General features: G+C 43.9%; 1 protein-coding gene across 1 annotated transcript in view; it reads left to right on the top strand.

The window, feature by feature from the left end:
* Nucleotides 1–206: 206 nt before the first annotated feature.
* NEDD9 (neural precursor cell expressed, developmentally down-regulated 9) overlaps nt 207–14,799 on the top strand; it is a 41,507-nt gene continuing 26,914 nt past the window's right edge. Inside the window, exon 1 of the mRNA XM_030042069.1 lies at nt 207–305. Within this exon, the coding sequence (XP_029897929.1) occupies nt 294–305 (12 nt within the window). The 5' untranslated portion in view covers nt 207–293. The remainder of the gene's footprint in view (nt 306–14,799) is intronic.

Genomic DNA, 14,799 nt, shown 5'->3' with positions numbered 1-14,799 from the left:
TGGCTCACAAGAAGCGGGGCCCTCGGCCCTCGCTCTGTGGGACCCTTCTCCCCCGCTCCCCTCAGCGCCGCCGCCGGCCGCAGCGCCCCGACGGGCGGGAAGCAGAGGGCGGAGCCGCGGGGGGAGGGGGGCGGTCCACCTTGTCCCCGAGCGTGGCCAATGGCGGGGGCGCTATGCAAATGAGCGGGGTAGCCTGGCGGCGGTGGCGGGCGGCGGGGCGCGGAGAGGCGGCGGCGGCGATGCGGCGGGAGGCGGTGTAGCTGCCGCGCGGGCCCCCTCAGCGCTCCGCAGCCATGAAGTACAAGGTGAGCCGGCGGCGGGCGCCGTCCCGGGGCTGGGGCAGGGGCCTTTGAAGTCTCACGGGCTTGTCAGCGGCTTCCCCGGCGGCAGCCGGGCGGCCCTCGCTGAGGGGCCCCAGCCCTGACAGGAGGCGGGCGGCTCGGGGCTCCCCTCGGTACCCCCCGCAGGACAAAGCGGGCGCAGCCGTTGGCCCCGGGGTGGTGCGGCCGAGCCGCCCCGAGCCCGCTGCTCCGTGCTGTCTCCGGGCACAGAGCCCTAAGGGGGGTGCCGGGGAGGGGGGCAGACCGGCGGAGACCCCCACCCGCCCCGGGTGGTCTGGGGTGTTGTGGGTGGGGGGAGATGGGGCTTCCCGCCCGGTGTCTCGGCGCCTCTCCCGCTTACGCCGGCGCTAGCGAACGGTGCGAGCCCGGTGTCTCGGGAAAGGCGGGTTTGTACGTGATGCCCAGCGTCGGTTTGGGACAGGTATGGCTGCTTCTCCCCGTTTTCCAGCCCTTGGTGAATGTCTCGTCATCACAGCGCAGTTTTTCAGGGCGGTCTGTTCGGGTCACAAGCAAGAAGAAAAACCCCAAACCCACCGTATATTTAAAAAAATGGGTAGCCTATCCCCCTTTCCCAAGTTAAATAAAATAAGTGATTCTAGCTTAACCTTTTACTAGAGGTTTTTCTTCAGAAGACACAGATGTGGAGGCTTTCATCCTAATATTACTCTACTTAAAAACGTCTGGGCAAGGTACTGAATTGCCCACAGGGCATTAGATTACTGTACAGACATACCATAATCTTGTGTGATCGGAAAAAAAGGGGGAGGGAAGGAAAAACTTTACTTTCTCTGCCAAAAATAACTTCAGCATCAATAAAAATGTGATTTGGAAATGTCACACGTTATATACTTACTTGGAGACTAACTTGCTTTGGAAGTGAAGTCCATCTTCTTACTGAATTTAGACAGTGTAGTGTCTCCTACATGGGAGCCCTAATGCTATAGCATTGTATAAGGCTTATAAACCCGGGCAGAATGAGATGTGCGAGTGATACCTAGGTAAATATACGCAGATTTTCATGCTTTTCCATATATGTCTGAGCTCAGCCCAGGCTTTCAGGATCTCTCATACCCAAACTTTGGGAAAGGTCAGAGTTAAGTTTTCAAAGCTGCTGCCAGTTTCTCCATCTCATGGTGGTTAAGAATAACCGGGAAAAAGAAATTGTGTAAGATACAGATAGACAAAGATACTCCATGACTTTGAAAATTATTTTTTTTGGCTTTAATTCTGTCTCAAACAACTGATCTGAAGTCTGAGATCAAATTCATCTCCTGTCCCTTTCTACTCCCCCTCAAAACAGTTCAGGTAGACTTTATACCTGCTTAGAGAAGCTGTGACTCTTACCACAAAATGTCAGGCACTTGGGGGTAGAAGAGCAGTGTCACTGTTAGTCCAGAGCTCATGAACTGCTTTGCAACTGCCCATGACTAAGTGACACTTCTGTCGCAGTGGCAAAATAATGGTCCTGCATAGTTACACAGCTTCCTGACTTCTGGTGTCACCATCTATCCTTCCTCTGATGCAAGGAGATCATGCTTCATATGTAGCCCAGTGGTGCTGCAAGAATAGGGACCGATAAGGCGGCTCAAAAGGTGGAAGTCTTCCCTGCTCTGTAATGTTTCCTTTGCCCTGTCTGTTTGGAATGAGCATTTTGGTTTGGGTTTGTGATTACGTAACTCTAGACAAAGAAAGTACGAGCCCTAAAAAAAAAAAAAAGACTGAGGGTTTTGGCCTTCTTGTCAGACTAAGGTGTTTACTTTCCCTGGGAAATGTCAAGTAGTTACGCTGTTTAACTAGGACAAACATTCTTAGATCTATTTCTTATCCCGATCTATTTGTTATCCCTGGAGTAACATAGAAAGAAAATACCTGCTCATTCAGTGTCTATTATTTTCTTTCTGTATTCGCTTGCTTTCTTTTATTTTTCTATAGAAAAGCAAAAGTCCTGTAGTTTTTATTGTATACAGAAAATAAAGGAACAGAGCATGCTTATGGGCTGCCTGGGGACATACCATCATTTCAGAGGTGGCTTAGGTTCCAGGTGCAGAGTTGGGTCTATTTAACTGCTCCTGGTGTTATACTGGGGTCTGTCATTCTTTACTTTCATTGTGATAGTCCATAATATAAGGCCTCATTTAATGAAATGATTGAGATTCTTATTAGAGTTTAATTAGAGTATTAACAGTTGTACACAACAGGAACTGACTGATGTGTGAGACCCTGAGTACGTCTCTCCATCACTCGTGGCTTCACTTTCAGTGTGACTAAACCCAAGATCATTTCTGGTCTAGAAATCCTAGTCTACCCTTTTTTCACTCATAAACATTTTGAAGACTTGTTCGCTCTCTTATTTTATCTAAGCTTCTTTTATTGTCCATCCCACTCTTTAAACATCCTTCCAACATAATACTCGAGTCTGAATCCTCTGAAAGCCACTGGGAAAATCCCTGTGGATTTAAGCAAGTTCAGAATTTTACCTTATATATGTCTTTACACTTCTGTCTCTCTTTTGCACACTGTGTGAAATTCAGTGAAGATGTGACTGTTTAAAGCAAGACAAATTTAACCCCAGATTAGGTCCTCTTCTGCCATTCATGTATTAGTTAAATACTGGAGAACACAAAAGTTACTCTGAGCCATGGAAAGATAGGAAACGTTAGCATAACAAATACTTCTGTGTTGGTTGTGAGCATTTCTTAGTCCTCCTTGTCTAAAAGCTACTTTCAGAAACTAATTCCTGTAGGGTGCAGTTGTATTATGGCAACACCCCAGTTCTTCATTTGATGACAACAGCATCCTTTTGTGCTAAATCTCCATGTACCACAAAACTGCATCCCATCAAGGTCTCACAGGATGCTGTTCAAGTAATCTGTAATCCAGAAGGTAGGATCAACCCTTTCTGAAACCAAACCCAGACTGTGATTCCAAGGATGAAGCAGTTAAAGCTAAAATGTGCTATACAGGAACAGAAATACCAGTGGGTTACCATGATCAGAGAGGAACATGGATGGGAGAGGATGTATCTGGCCAGCAATTCCAATGCCCTTATCTCAGGCAATAAAAGTGTGACAGAAGCAAAAGGGAGAAGACATTATCATAACAAGGCTTTTGTAGCTTGTTGGCTGTTCACAAGACAAAAAAAGAGGGGGAAGGAGAAAGGGGGACTTATCTGTTTACTAAAAGATCCAAACAGTTAGTGAAAGAGGAGAGAAAAAACAACAAAACCCCCTGCATTCCTTACCCTGTTTAAGCCAAAAGGAATGACGTAGATGTAAAGTATGAGGTCTTGATTATCTATTTTTAGATAATTTGTTGGGCAAGGAAGAAACCTAAGTAAATAGGGTTTGAAATGCCTGCCATTTGTGCTAAGGCACAGTCCTGTAATATATAGACTTGGTTACAATGCCTGTATGCCAAGACAAACAAAATAGTGTCACTGGGAAGAAATACTATATTCCCAACCAGGAATGCTTGTGAAAAGCTGCTTGTAACCCTGGCAATGAAAGACTTTGAGTGTTGGGCCATGTAAAAGGAAGAGAACTGCCTGTACTTTACTAACCAAATCCTCTCTGTTTTGTTTATCCCTCACACTCCTCTTTGTTTTCCTTTTTTTTTTTTGCTATCTCAGCAATCACAGGGTGACAATCAAACTTAGGAGTAAATAGGAACCGTAAAACCTTATAAAAGGTAGTATTTGAGAAACAAACCAACAAAGGGGAAAAACTGTACAAGTTTGTGCCATCTCTGCTACCCTTGTGAATTTGCAATGGAAGTTTCCATGCTTTTTATCTCCTCCATGCATGTATGGAGGAAGGTGACAGAAGTCTAGCAGGGTCAGGCCTAAATCAGCAGCAGCACTAGTGAGATGTAGCAGTAGGACTGGCTCCTTCCTAAAGCTTGGAGGGCCACTGTCCTTTTCAGATTCCCACTCTTCCCACTGTGGCTTCTGTGTCGCCCCCTCCCCCGCCCCCAGTAGACTTATGTATTGCTTATAAGCCTCCCAGTTTTGGGTCAAGTATGTATTTGTATACTTAATAGAGGTAACTGCCTCAATACCTCAGGGCATTTGAGAAACTCCCACAATAGAATTTGTTTGCCCTACCAAAGACTGGGTAGGATAGCAAGGTGCTGTTCATTCTGTTTTACAGAAGGAGGTGCTGCTGAAGGTGAGGGACGTTACAGGACTTGTTTCAGAGGAAAAAGAGGAGCCATCACAAAGCATTACAGCTAACAGCATGCAGTTTTTTTGCATGATTTCTAAACTTCCGTTTTCATGCTAGCAGCTGTTCTTAAGTAATGCAGCTGTAAATCTATTTCAACAAGAACCTGGTAGCCTAATCTGTCTCTGTCCAGTAGTTCGTAGTACAGGATGGGGAAGCAGAACTGCCAGAACAGTCTTCCTTATATTTTTGATAGTTCCAATTCAGATTAACCCTAGATAGTACAAGCGATATTGGCTACTAATCTAGGGGTTTTACTCATGCTTTTAAGATTCTGCTAGAGGTTGCAGTCACATTAGACTATTACTTTGCCTTTAGATACCTTGACTCAACATTAGTCATTGCAAACAGTGCCATACTATCAAAAGACCTGATCAGAGGGGCACCTGCCAGATCAGAGAGTAGGAGAACTGCCTAATAGGAAGACTTTATGGAAACATCTTCTGCAAAGCAAAAATGAAGGTACATTTTAGGAGGGTTCTGCAGCCTTTCTAGGCCGATAACCACTCTTTTGCAGAATACAGGCTAGACTTTGGAGAAGTCTCATGAAGCGTTATTATGAACTTGTCAAGTGTTGGAGCACAATTCCTAAGACCACGTACAAACTCACCTTTGGAATCTTACGATCTCAAGCACAGCAGCAAGTGGGGTTAGAAGAGATTATACTTGCACTGATATCTTATCACTGAACATTGAACTCATACATGTGGTGGCTCAGGAGAAGCTTATACTACTGAACTGCCTGTGCTCCGTGACAAATACCAGCATCATTGCAGCAAGGCCAGGTGCGTCTAGTGACCCGAGTAAAAGTTTGAATGAGGCAATTCTCCTGAGTCACACATACCTCCATGCACCACTACTGGAATTGGTGTACCTACTGGCTACTTTGGCCAACTTTAGAAATGGTAGGAGACAAGAAGCCTTTGTCTTCTCACAAAGAACTTGCACTCATGGTAGTCCTCAGCCAAGCATGAGGTCCTGCTCTTGCACAGAAGTACAGGAGAAGAGGACATTCCCCCAGTATCTGGAAATAGCAAACAGCCTTGTATCTCTGCGCATACAAAAGTAGAAGACTGTCACTGGAGCGTAGGGCTTCCTCCTTGTCATATTGCTGTTATCAAAGGTGTTAAGGGCACGGGAATGTCTTGTGCATATAATAGATGGGCTTAGGTCACTTAGGGGCCTAGGTAAAGTCACTTTTGTTTTGCTTATTTTATTTGGACTAGCTTGTCACAGACATCTAAGTACTTAAAATCCCATTCATACCAACAGGAATTAGGAACCTGCCTGTCTCCAAGATCTAGAGTTTAATTTCATTTTTAAAGCGACATAAGCACATAAGAGGAGCATGCACAGGTGTCTGCCTTAGCTGCAACAATTGTGGAAAACCCTTATCTTCTACTGTTCTCATTTCTGGCTGCACTTGATGGAGACAAGTAGCTGAACTTCTTGAGACATTGAAGTCCACACACCTCTGTAGGAGCTTACATTCAGTAACATTTGGAATCGTAAATGTGCAAGTCACATTTCAAGATGCTTCTTTACATAATAGGTGCTCTCTGAGCATCCATGAAAGTAATGGAGATTTACCTGTTACAACAGTACTCTGACCCCTGAAAGATGCTTTATGCTAGGTCTTCAGTAGGATTGATCAGACAGTCCTCTGGGACTGTACTACAAAATAATATTTATGGCATGTATTCAGCAATATTTAAGTTGGGCTGCTGCTGAGTAAAGCTGCATTTAGAGGTACTCCTAGCTGCCTGTAAATGGCTGCAGCTCTCGGTATCAGTGAAGCTGGGTCGCTTTATAGCAGCTAAGAGTACAGCCGTGAATATTGCTGCCTGTTTATCACAGGCTGCTCTTGGCAAGTGACCTTCTTCTTTTGCCTTTTGGTCTAGACATTACAGTAGTGGAAACTGTCTTAATTTTAAGGAGTTCATTTTTCCACAGAAAATTTGGATGTAGCTTGTGTTTGACAAGAAACAGGACTGCTAAAGCTATAGCTTGCAGTCCTAGAAACACAAGTGCATAGCATGGCAAAAATTGTATGTTGTTTTTTTTCTCTATAGGGATGAGGCCCGTTCTTGCCTTTCTATTTTTGTTTGTTTTAAAAACACTTCATTCACAGTCAGTGGATTAGCCTGCCCGGAAAAGGAAGAGTAATAAGAATGGATTTACTCTACAGGAATGCAGTCAGCACATCAGAAGCCCTTTCTTAAGCAGTCCTCATTCACAGCAAGGTTGAAAATTTTAGCAATAGCAATACTGTGAACCATTTGGTGACAACAAATCTTAGAAAACGCTGAAGGATCCTAGGAGTAAATCTCAATTCCTCCAAGGAATGTCCTGCTTAGTTGAGGGCAGGGGGAGAAAAATACAGACCATGAAAATTCAATGATTCTCTTTCAAAGGAATTTTTTGATCCAAAGGGTTAAGTACAAAACAACTGCAAGTGTGTACTCTCTGTTTAACATACAGGTTGCAGTAGGTTGGGTCATGAATGCCCTTGTCCTATGGACTTTACATCCAGTTAAAATGCTTAGGGTAATAAACCAACTTTTACTGTTATAGAAGGGCCTAGTTTACAAGCAGATATCTTCTCTTTTTTTCTCTCTCCCTGCTTATACTGCTATATCTCATTCTCAGCCCAGAAACTGCACAAACCAATCTCTCACACGATCAAAAATACAGTTAAAGTTGTATTTCAATCTGAGACTAAGCATAGTAACTATAACTGGTTAAAATGCACTCACACACTCTCCCTCTCCCTTCTTCAGGGGTACACTTCCCTAGAAAATGTCAGCTGGCCAAAATCAAGCTTTTCTGGAAGGCTTGTTGACTTTTGGCCGCTGCCCTGAGGTATGAAGAAGACCCTGACCGGACCTGGCAAGCCTCATCTACCAGCCAGGCTTGGCTCCTCTGGAAGTGGGTCTGATTCACAGGCAACTTGCAGCCTGTCCCCCCACCAGCCTGCTGAGGGCTGTCAGGAGCCTGGAAACATGAGTTCCCAAGCTTGTTTCTCTTCAGTAAGCTGGACTTTCAGGGCATCCCAAGTTGTGGCTGCTGTGTAGTATCCCAGATGGTGACACTAAAGTGACAGAGAAGGGTGGCTTTCCCTTCTGTGGAGAATTTTTGGAGAGACTTGGAGGAAGAAGAGCATGTCCCAGTTCAGCTAAGTTCTAGATTTAAAATTAAAAAAAAAAAAAATTAAAAAAAAAGAATCATACTTTACAAAGCTGAAGACATCAGACAGAAGTAAGTTGGTGACAATACTGAGGTCCTGTGTCTACACAGCTATGTGTTTCTTGACAATTAACTTGTGATTGTTTCCCCAGAACTGCGTAGAGAAGGGTTAAATTTGGGAGGAGGGGGTTTTTTGTAAGGAAACTTTGTCTGGGAGAAGACTGCTCGCAAATGCCAGAAAATGGAAAACTGAGAACTCAAAACACACGTTTTGGGATTCTTTCTTTCCATCTTTTTTCTTTTTTTTTCCTTCTGCTCTGCTCCTTCAATTTTTAAGCATTCAACATCCGATCTCCTTTCATTAAGTTTTTAATTGCTTGCCTGAGGGAAAGAGGTTAGGTTTTCCATCTGCTTTTTGATTTTGATGTACTGCGGTTTAATCACAGTGAGATCATATTTACTCTAAGGCTATTGTTTGCATGCTTTATTTTTTCCTTCCCCCCCTCCCCAGCTGATGTCACAGAAGGCACACAGCCCTCAAACAGATTTGAAAAGGCCTTTTAAAGTCATGGAACTAGATCACACCCTTCCTTGGGTGGGGGGAAAGGAAACTGGTTACAAGGGTAAAACATATACAGAAAACTTTGCGAGTTAGGTGTGGTGGAATTTCCCAAAGTATTAATAGGTCTTGAAGGTAAGTCAGGGGATGTAGTTTGCATTCCCAGAAAGAGCAAAGAAAATGGTATTTCAGCATTCCTGTAAAACCCCAGGAACTCGGAGGGCAGGGGAATAAGATCAGAATATGTCACCAGTGGATCACTGGTCTGCTTCACTATAAATGTTACTGTCACAAACCGTATTGGTCTTCTGTGATAGCTCCAAAACAGGGTGGGTGGTCTGACAACACAGAAGGAGTGTGCATTAATCTCAGGGGTGTTCCCCAGGGCTGAGCAAAAGAGCATTACCTCAGATATGCCCTTTTCTAACGTAGCTGTGACCTGTTGTGTCTCACCGAACAGACTCCAAACAGAAGGTTGCTATGTAGTAAAAAGGGAGTTGCCACTTCTGTTAAACTCCCCCTACAAGCTCACCGAGCACCTCAGAGGTTTTGTGTGATTTAAATGGTGTTTGTGATGCAATACATCCATCCTTCACTGCATCAGAAACAGAAGGGGTAGATCAACTCCTTATTTAACATCTGACCTTAAATTAGATTTCTACGATTACCTTTGTAACGCCTTGGAAAGCAGAGCAGCACCCCCACACCTCACATCCCCTCTAACTAAAATAAAATAACACCAGCCAAGCCAAAAACCAAAACTCAATCAAGAGACAAAAGAATATCATTCAAATGTACAAACAAAGTCTAGCTTATTGTCCTTCTAGCCAACATAGAGTTATTTCGTTGCTCTTAATAAATACAGAGCCAGAAAACTTTCTTTTCAACTCACTTGTCCAGTTTGAACTGTCAGGCACAGCAATAAGCTGATGCTCTCAGTGCAGAACAAGGAAGTATTTTATTCACACAGGCCAAAGCTTCAGTTAGGATCTCCTGTGCTAACCTTTGTTTTCATATTTTTTCCTTTTTACTTCTCCCCCACCTTTTCTACCCTCCTAATTCCTTCTTTTGGATTCACGCATTTGGATTCCTTCCCCTAGTTGCAGGTTCACCACTGTGTCTCAGTTTCACAAAGTACTTTGCTGACTGCCTACAAAAAACTGGATACACAAATATCTCCTATTTGCTTAAAAATGGAGCAGCTATGCTGAAACAAAAAATGTTCTTAGACCAGAGAGCCTTCAGTCTCTCACATGTTTATGTTACATTTGAATCCCAGTCTTGGGTGAACTGATGGACCACATCAGCATCTTGAGCAGGAGTGTGAAGTGCCTGGGCCCTAGTCGGTCTGCTCGCTGCCTGCCTGCCACCCCTGCTGGGTGGAGTATTGTGCCTGTATAAACTGTCAGTGAATATATCCAGAGCATGACAGCCATAATGCCTGCTTTGGCTTATCCAACTGTGATCCAGTAAGGAGGGGACATTCCCATTTTTCAGCCTTAACTTTCTGTGTAACTGGCCATGCTACAAAAAAAAACCAGCCAGAACAAACTCTGAAATTCAGGCCTCTCAGGCCAGACAAAGGGGCTGGGACAGCTCGGTGGAACACTGAAATAAGACGCTTGCCTTTCTCCCCTGCAGACCCAAGGTTTTCCGCATCACAACCTCCAGGCAGCTTGGCATACTTTAGCATGACTGACAGCCTCTGTTCGAGAGATGCACAGGACTAGAGTGCAAGGATACCCAAGGTGGATGAAGACCTGTCCTCCTTAGGGCTCTGCTCAGCCTGTTACCTCATAGCTCTCTCATTAGCTGTAAAGCCAGCCTTCCAAATCTGTGCATGGAAAACTGCCTTAATTTCCATCCAGCAGGACTTGTAATTAGTTGGGCTAGCAATGGTTGACCAGAAAAGTATCTGCACTAAAACAAAACTTTGGTTTTCTGCTGAAAGAAAGCAAGAGAGTGCCTGAAGAGTGGAACTGTGGGCTTTGCCTGTAAGAGTGAACTGAAACATTACTATGCTGAGCATTTGCAGCCAGGCTCCGTCTTTTGTCATTAGCTGTGAGCCAAGGAAGCTCGCAGTTCCCAGAGCCAGCAGGCAGACCTGCAGTCTGAACTAGGTGCTAAGGGCCTTTCAGAGTCCTCCTGCTGAACCTGTGGTAACTGCAACGCCCTGGTAGGGCAGCAAGCTCTTCATACTTGCTGTGGTAGCACTTCCTGCCTCCTCTACGTAGCTATGGGTTACTTAACTGTTACAGGTCTGCACGTGTGTGGGGGCTGTAACGGCCAAGCACAAGGTGCCATATCCTAGTCCGTTCCCCATGGCGGTGCCCACAGGGTCATGTTGTAAGAACGTGTCAGTGCAGCTTTGTATGTACCAGATACTGCCTTTGCTGTTCACACTGCCTTCTTCCAGGTTTAAGGAGACCAGCAACAGACATTTTTCAAGGCTGAATGTCTTATTCAGTGACCTCTGTCAACTTGTATTAAGTAGCCTTCATGAAAAGTTGCTTGTTAAAGATAGACCTGTTACCTACTGTACCTCAATAGTTTCTTTCCTTGCAAACACAGCGCAATAAATTCTTTATTTCAGGGGCAGTGACAGTGAGAAATAGAAAAGGCGATGGGAGCTAAAAAGCACGATGTTAAACTGTCCAACGCCCTTGCACTGAAGCCCTTCTGTCAGGAGGCACAACAGAGCACAAATTTCCCTCTCTTCTACGAGTATGGCTTGCAGTCAAACTGTTTCTCTTAGAATAAAACTCAGTCTTTACTGGGTTTTCAGATCGGTTCTTCAGTCTCACAGGCAAATCACAGGCCTATTGCAATTGTACAAGGGTACATAAATGCTTAAGCTTACTTCGGAATGGCAGTCATTCATTTTAAAGAAACCTAAAAGACAGGGGAATCTGTATTAAAAATATTATGTGATCGATAATTAAAAGTGATCCAACCGAAATTAAGCTACTGGTTTGTGTACAGACACTCCTTTGGAGTGTCTTCCCCCACCTTTCCTTCCTTTGTTCCTCTCTTCCTTCCCTCTCCTAAGCTAGCTAAACATAGAAGAGAAGCCATTTGACATTTTAAGAAACAGTTTGTCCAATAATAGAAAAAAGGGGTCCCACCCTTGTTCAGTTAAGAGCAGAGGTGATTTCCCTAGTTCTGTTTGCACATAAACTCTATGCATAGGAAGCAATATTTAAAAACAAGACAAAGCAGAACAAAACAACACACTTCACCAGCCAAGCACAGAGCAGGGATCAGTATCCACAAGCCTGCATGCTCTGGAACATCCTCATATTGCACCTCTAAGGGAAGCGACTGAAATTCTTTGAGCTTATGGTTGGTTGAACCTTTTCCTCGAGCATTCATTCATTGCAGAGCTGGCTGAGGAGTCAAGTCGGCAGCCCTCCACTAGGAGCTTGGCACCATGACACTCAGCCCTTAAAGAGTCCATTGTATTTAATCTCATAGCATGTCATTTATTATTCTGGTGTTTGCTTCCATGGCTGTGGGCACCTCACATGCTCATTACCCACATCACTGGATGTGTTTAACAGGAAGAGTAGATGTTTCCACCACTTTCTTTAACTCTTGCCTCTTCCGGCACTCAGCCTCATCAACAAACAACCTTTTCATCCTCCAAACCACAAATTACAGAATTCTATCAGTTCCCATCGCTGCAGAGAAGGCCAACCAAAACAGATCATATTCTTCAAAGTATTTTCATGTGTCTTTATTCAGTGGCAGGCACATTAACCATCAAGTGCAGTAGGCTAAGGAGAGAGTAGACACCTTTGACTGTTCTATAATAGACCTCATTTATGTATCTGAATTTGGCCTGTAATTCCTTCAGCATCTGAGAAGAAAAATAGTTTACAGAGTCTTAGGTTTTTTCCTTCAGCTTCTGCAAGTAGAACAGCTGATAGCTTTCAGGACAGCGTCTTTTGCTCTCAGTCAGGATTTACTAGGACATGCATCCTGGATGCAAAAGTGAGAAAATCTAAGGCGTGCAGAGAATACAAATTGTGCCTTTTATCTAATGGACTTGCAACTGGCATTAAAGGAGAAATCAGATAGAAGTTTCAAATCCCAGGTTCACCTTACCTAGAGAGCTTGAAAGCTTTACTTTTGTCTCAACCAATGTAGAAAGTTGGGACCACAGGCACTGTAATCTACATTTAATCTAGAGAATATCCATTTCAGTTTTAGATCTTTTAGACAGAGTTTCTGACACAAGGCATCAACAAAGTCCACTGAGCCTTTTCCTGCAGCACGTTCCAGCTAAAATCCCCAGGCAGCTGTCATTAGGGTCAGGCTCCCTTTCACTTTGACCTGCTGACGACTGGGATAGCACTTTATTTAACAGAAGACTGGGAAACTTCCTTATTTAAGTGATTTTACAGAAGATGCTTTCTACTGCACTCAAGAGTCCAAGGTTAAGAGGAATTTAAGCTTCTTGAGAACAAATGTGTTTTTTTGTTTTGTTTTGCCTGTACAGAGTATTACACAGTGGGGGCCTGACCCTGGCTTCGACTTCCAAACATCCCAGTATTGCTAGCAAGGCCTGAGGATACAAAAGCTGAACTGAATCTTTCCAGTCAACCATTAGTTGTAGAGAAGCACTCATTAATTGAGGTATGGCTGCTGTTACACAGAGGGCTCAGGAGAATGGAGCTGTATTTAGACCACAGGTACTTTCAGATTTTGAGGAGAGCACCACTGCACCCATCATGTAGTTCATTTAACTGGACTAAAAGAGAGCAATAGACACTTCCATCCTTAATCTTATTAAAAGAAGGTGGTAGCTGCCAGTATGTTCATTTTATGAAGCACAGCTGATTTCTATGGCAAACCAAAATTTTTTCCCTCTCTAGGATCAAATCATTTTCCCCCTGCCATTATAGAACTTGAATTTGTAGTTCTGAATCTGTTGCCCTCCTTTTGTCTCTTTGTATTAGAAATATAAAGGGACTTCTGTGCAACTTTCCAGTTGCAAAACCAAGCTCCAGTACAAGTTTCTCATCAGCCCCTTCTCTATTACGAATTTGTTTAGGAAATGGCCATGGTTTTTTCAGCACTTAGTCAACGAAAAAGTCACTGATGTGCCTTTGCCTTCTCATATCAATGTTAGTGGTAATTTGGTGCCTGTTTCACAGGCAGATGAGTGACGATCCATACCTCTAAGAGCAAGTCCAATTAATGCCAGATAACCCTCCCCAGTCTCTTAGCTGATAAGACCAGTGAGAGCGAGACTTGCAAGATGAGGGCTATGATGCCCACAGCATCCAAAAATTATTCAAATTTGTCAAATCAATCCAGATAAAACCCACAGGCATTGAGGGGTGTCTTCAATCAGGACTTCTTTCTGTGTGTGGAAAAGTAGAGACTACCATCTTGATCACCACAGCACATTTAAAGGTACCTCTGTGGTTTTCAGAAGCTTTCCTGATGACCTTCTGTGGTGACAATTTCATTTTTCTCAAGACTGACTCTAATGACTAATGAAAGCAACTGTGACACTGTTCCTGAAGCTCATACTAAGAAATCCTGTGAAGGAAGAATGAAGTCAGGGAAATGCTCAAAACGCAGAAGGTTTGCTTAGCAGGATCAGTGCCTATGTTGCTGGCAACAAGCAACAGGCTTAGAGGTTCTGGTCCCAGTGCTTACTTGCAGTAATATTTTGCCTGCTTCCCTGCTGCTGATGCTGGTGGCATGGCTCTGCATTATTTAGAGGGCCTTTGGGAAATTGCTGTGAAACAAGTGGCAACCAATTAGTATAATTCACATACTGGTGCCTGAGTTAACACTGACAATGAGAATCTGAAGCTGTTTGCAGCACAGAAGTTCTTGAAGCACACCCAGAAAGTATTAATACGCTGCATGCCAGGTGGTGAGAAGGTCACTGGGACAGAGATAATGAGCAACTGGGAAAAAAAAAATCACATGGGAACTTCTGTCTGTTCTAATTCTGCCACCATTCCAGCTTTGTTCTGAGAATTGCTTTGCTGTAGAAGCTAATCAGGCTTTTCAAATACCTTTAATCACCAAAGTATAGAAGAATAAACATTTATCACTGATTTAGCCTGCTTGTTTTATGCCCCCCCCATCTTCCTCCTCCTTTAAACAACATCCTCTGCAAAAGCCGCCTTTAAATAGTCAGTTGCACAGGCTGAGCTAGTCACATTAGTAGATTTCTCCTGTGAAAGGCACACTAGAAAGAAATGTGGAAAGATAAGAGATTAACTTGAATATTTCGGACTAGGCAGGAGCTTTTCTTTTCTGAGCTCCTTGGACTCAGCTGAGCAGCCAGGTCAACACAGCAAGAGCACAGATGTAGTGTTCAAGAAGAGACCACTGGTTTTGACTGTGCTAAAGAATAGTTTTACAGTTCTGCCAAGGCATGGACAAAACTGCTCTCTGCTTTATCTCTATTCACATTTCTTAGCATTGTTGACTGATGAGCTGAGTAGGCGTACATCAGAGGGAATGG

The sequence above is a fragment of the Aquila chrysaetos genome, chromosome 18 (genome assembly GCF_900496995.4).
Source record: "Aquila chrysaetos chrysaetos chromosome 18, bAquChr1.4, whole genome shotgun sequence".
NCBI classification, from domain to species: domain Eukaryota; kingdom Metazoa; phylum Chordata; class Aves; order Accipitriformes; family Accipitridae; genus Aquila; species Aquila chrysaetos.
The sequence above is the reverse complement of the archived record's forward strand: the minus strand, read 5'-3'. Positions and strand labels throughout refer to the sequence as shown.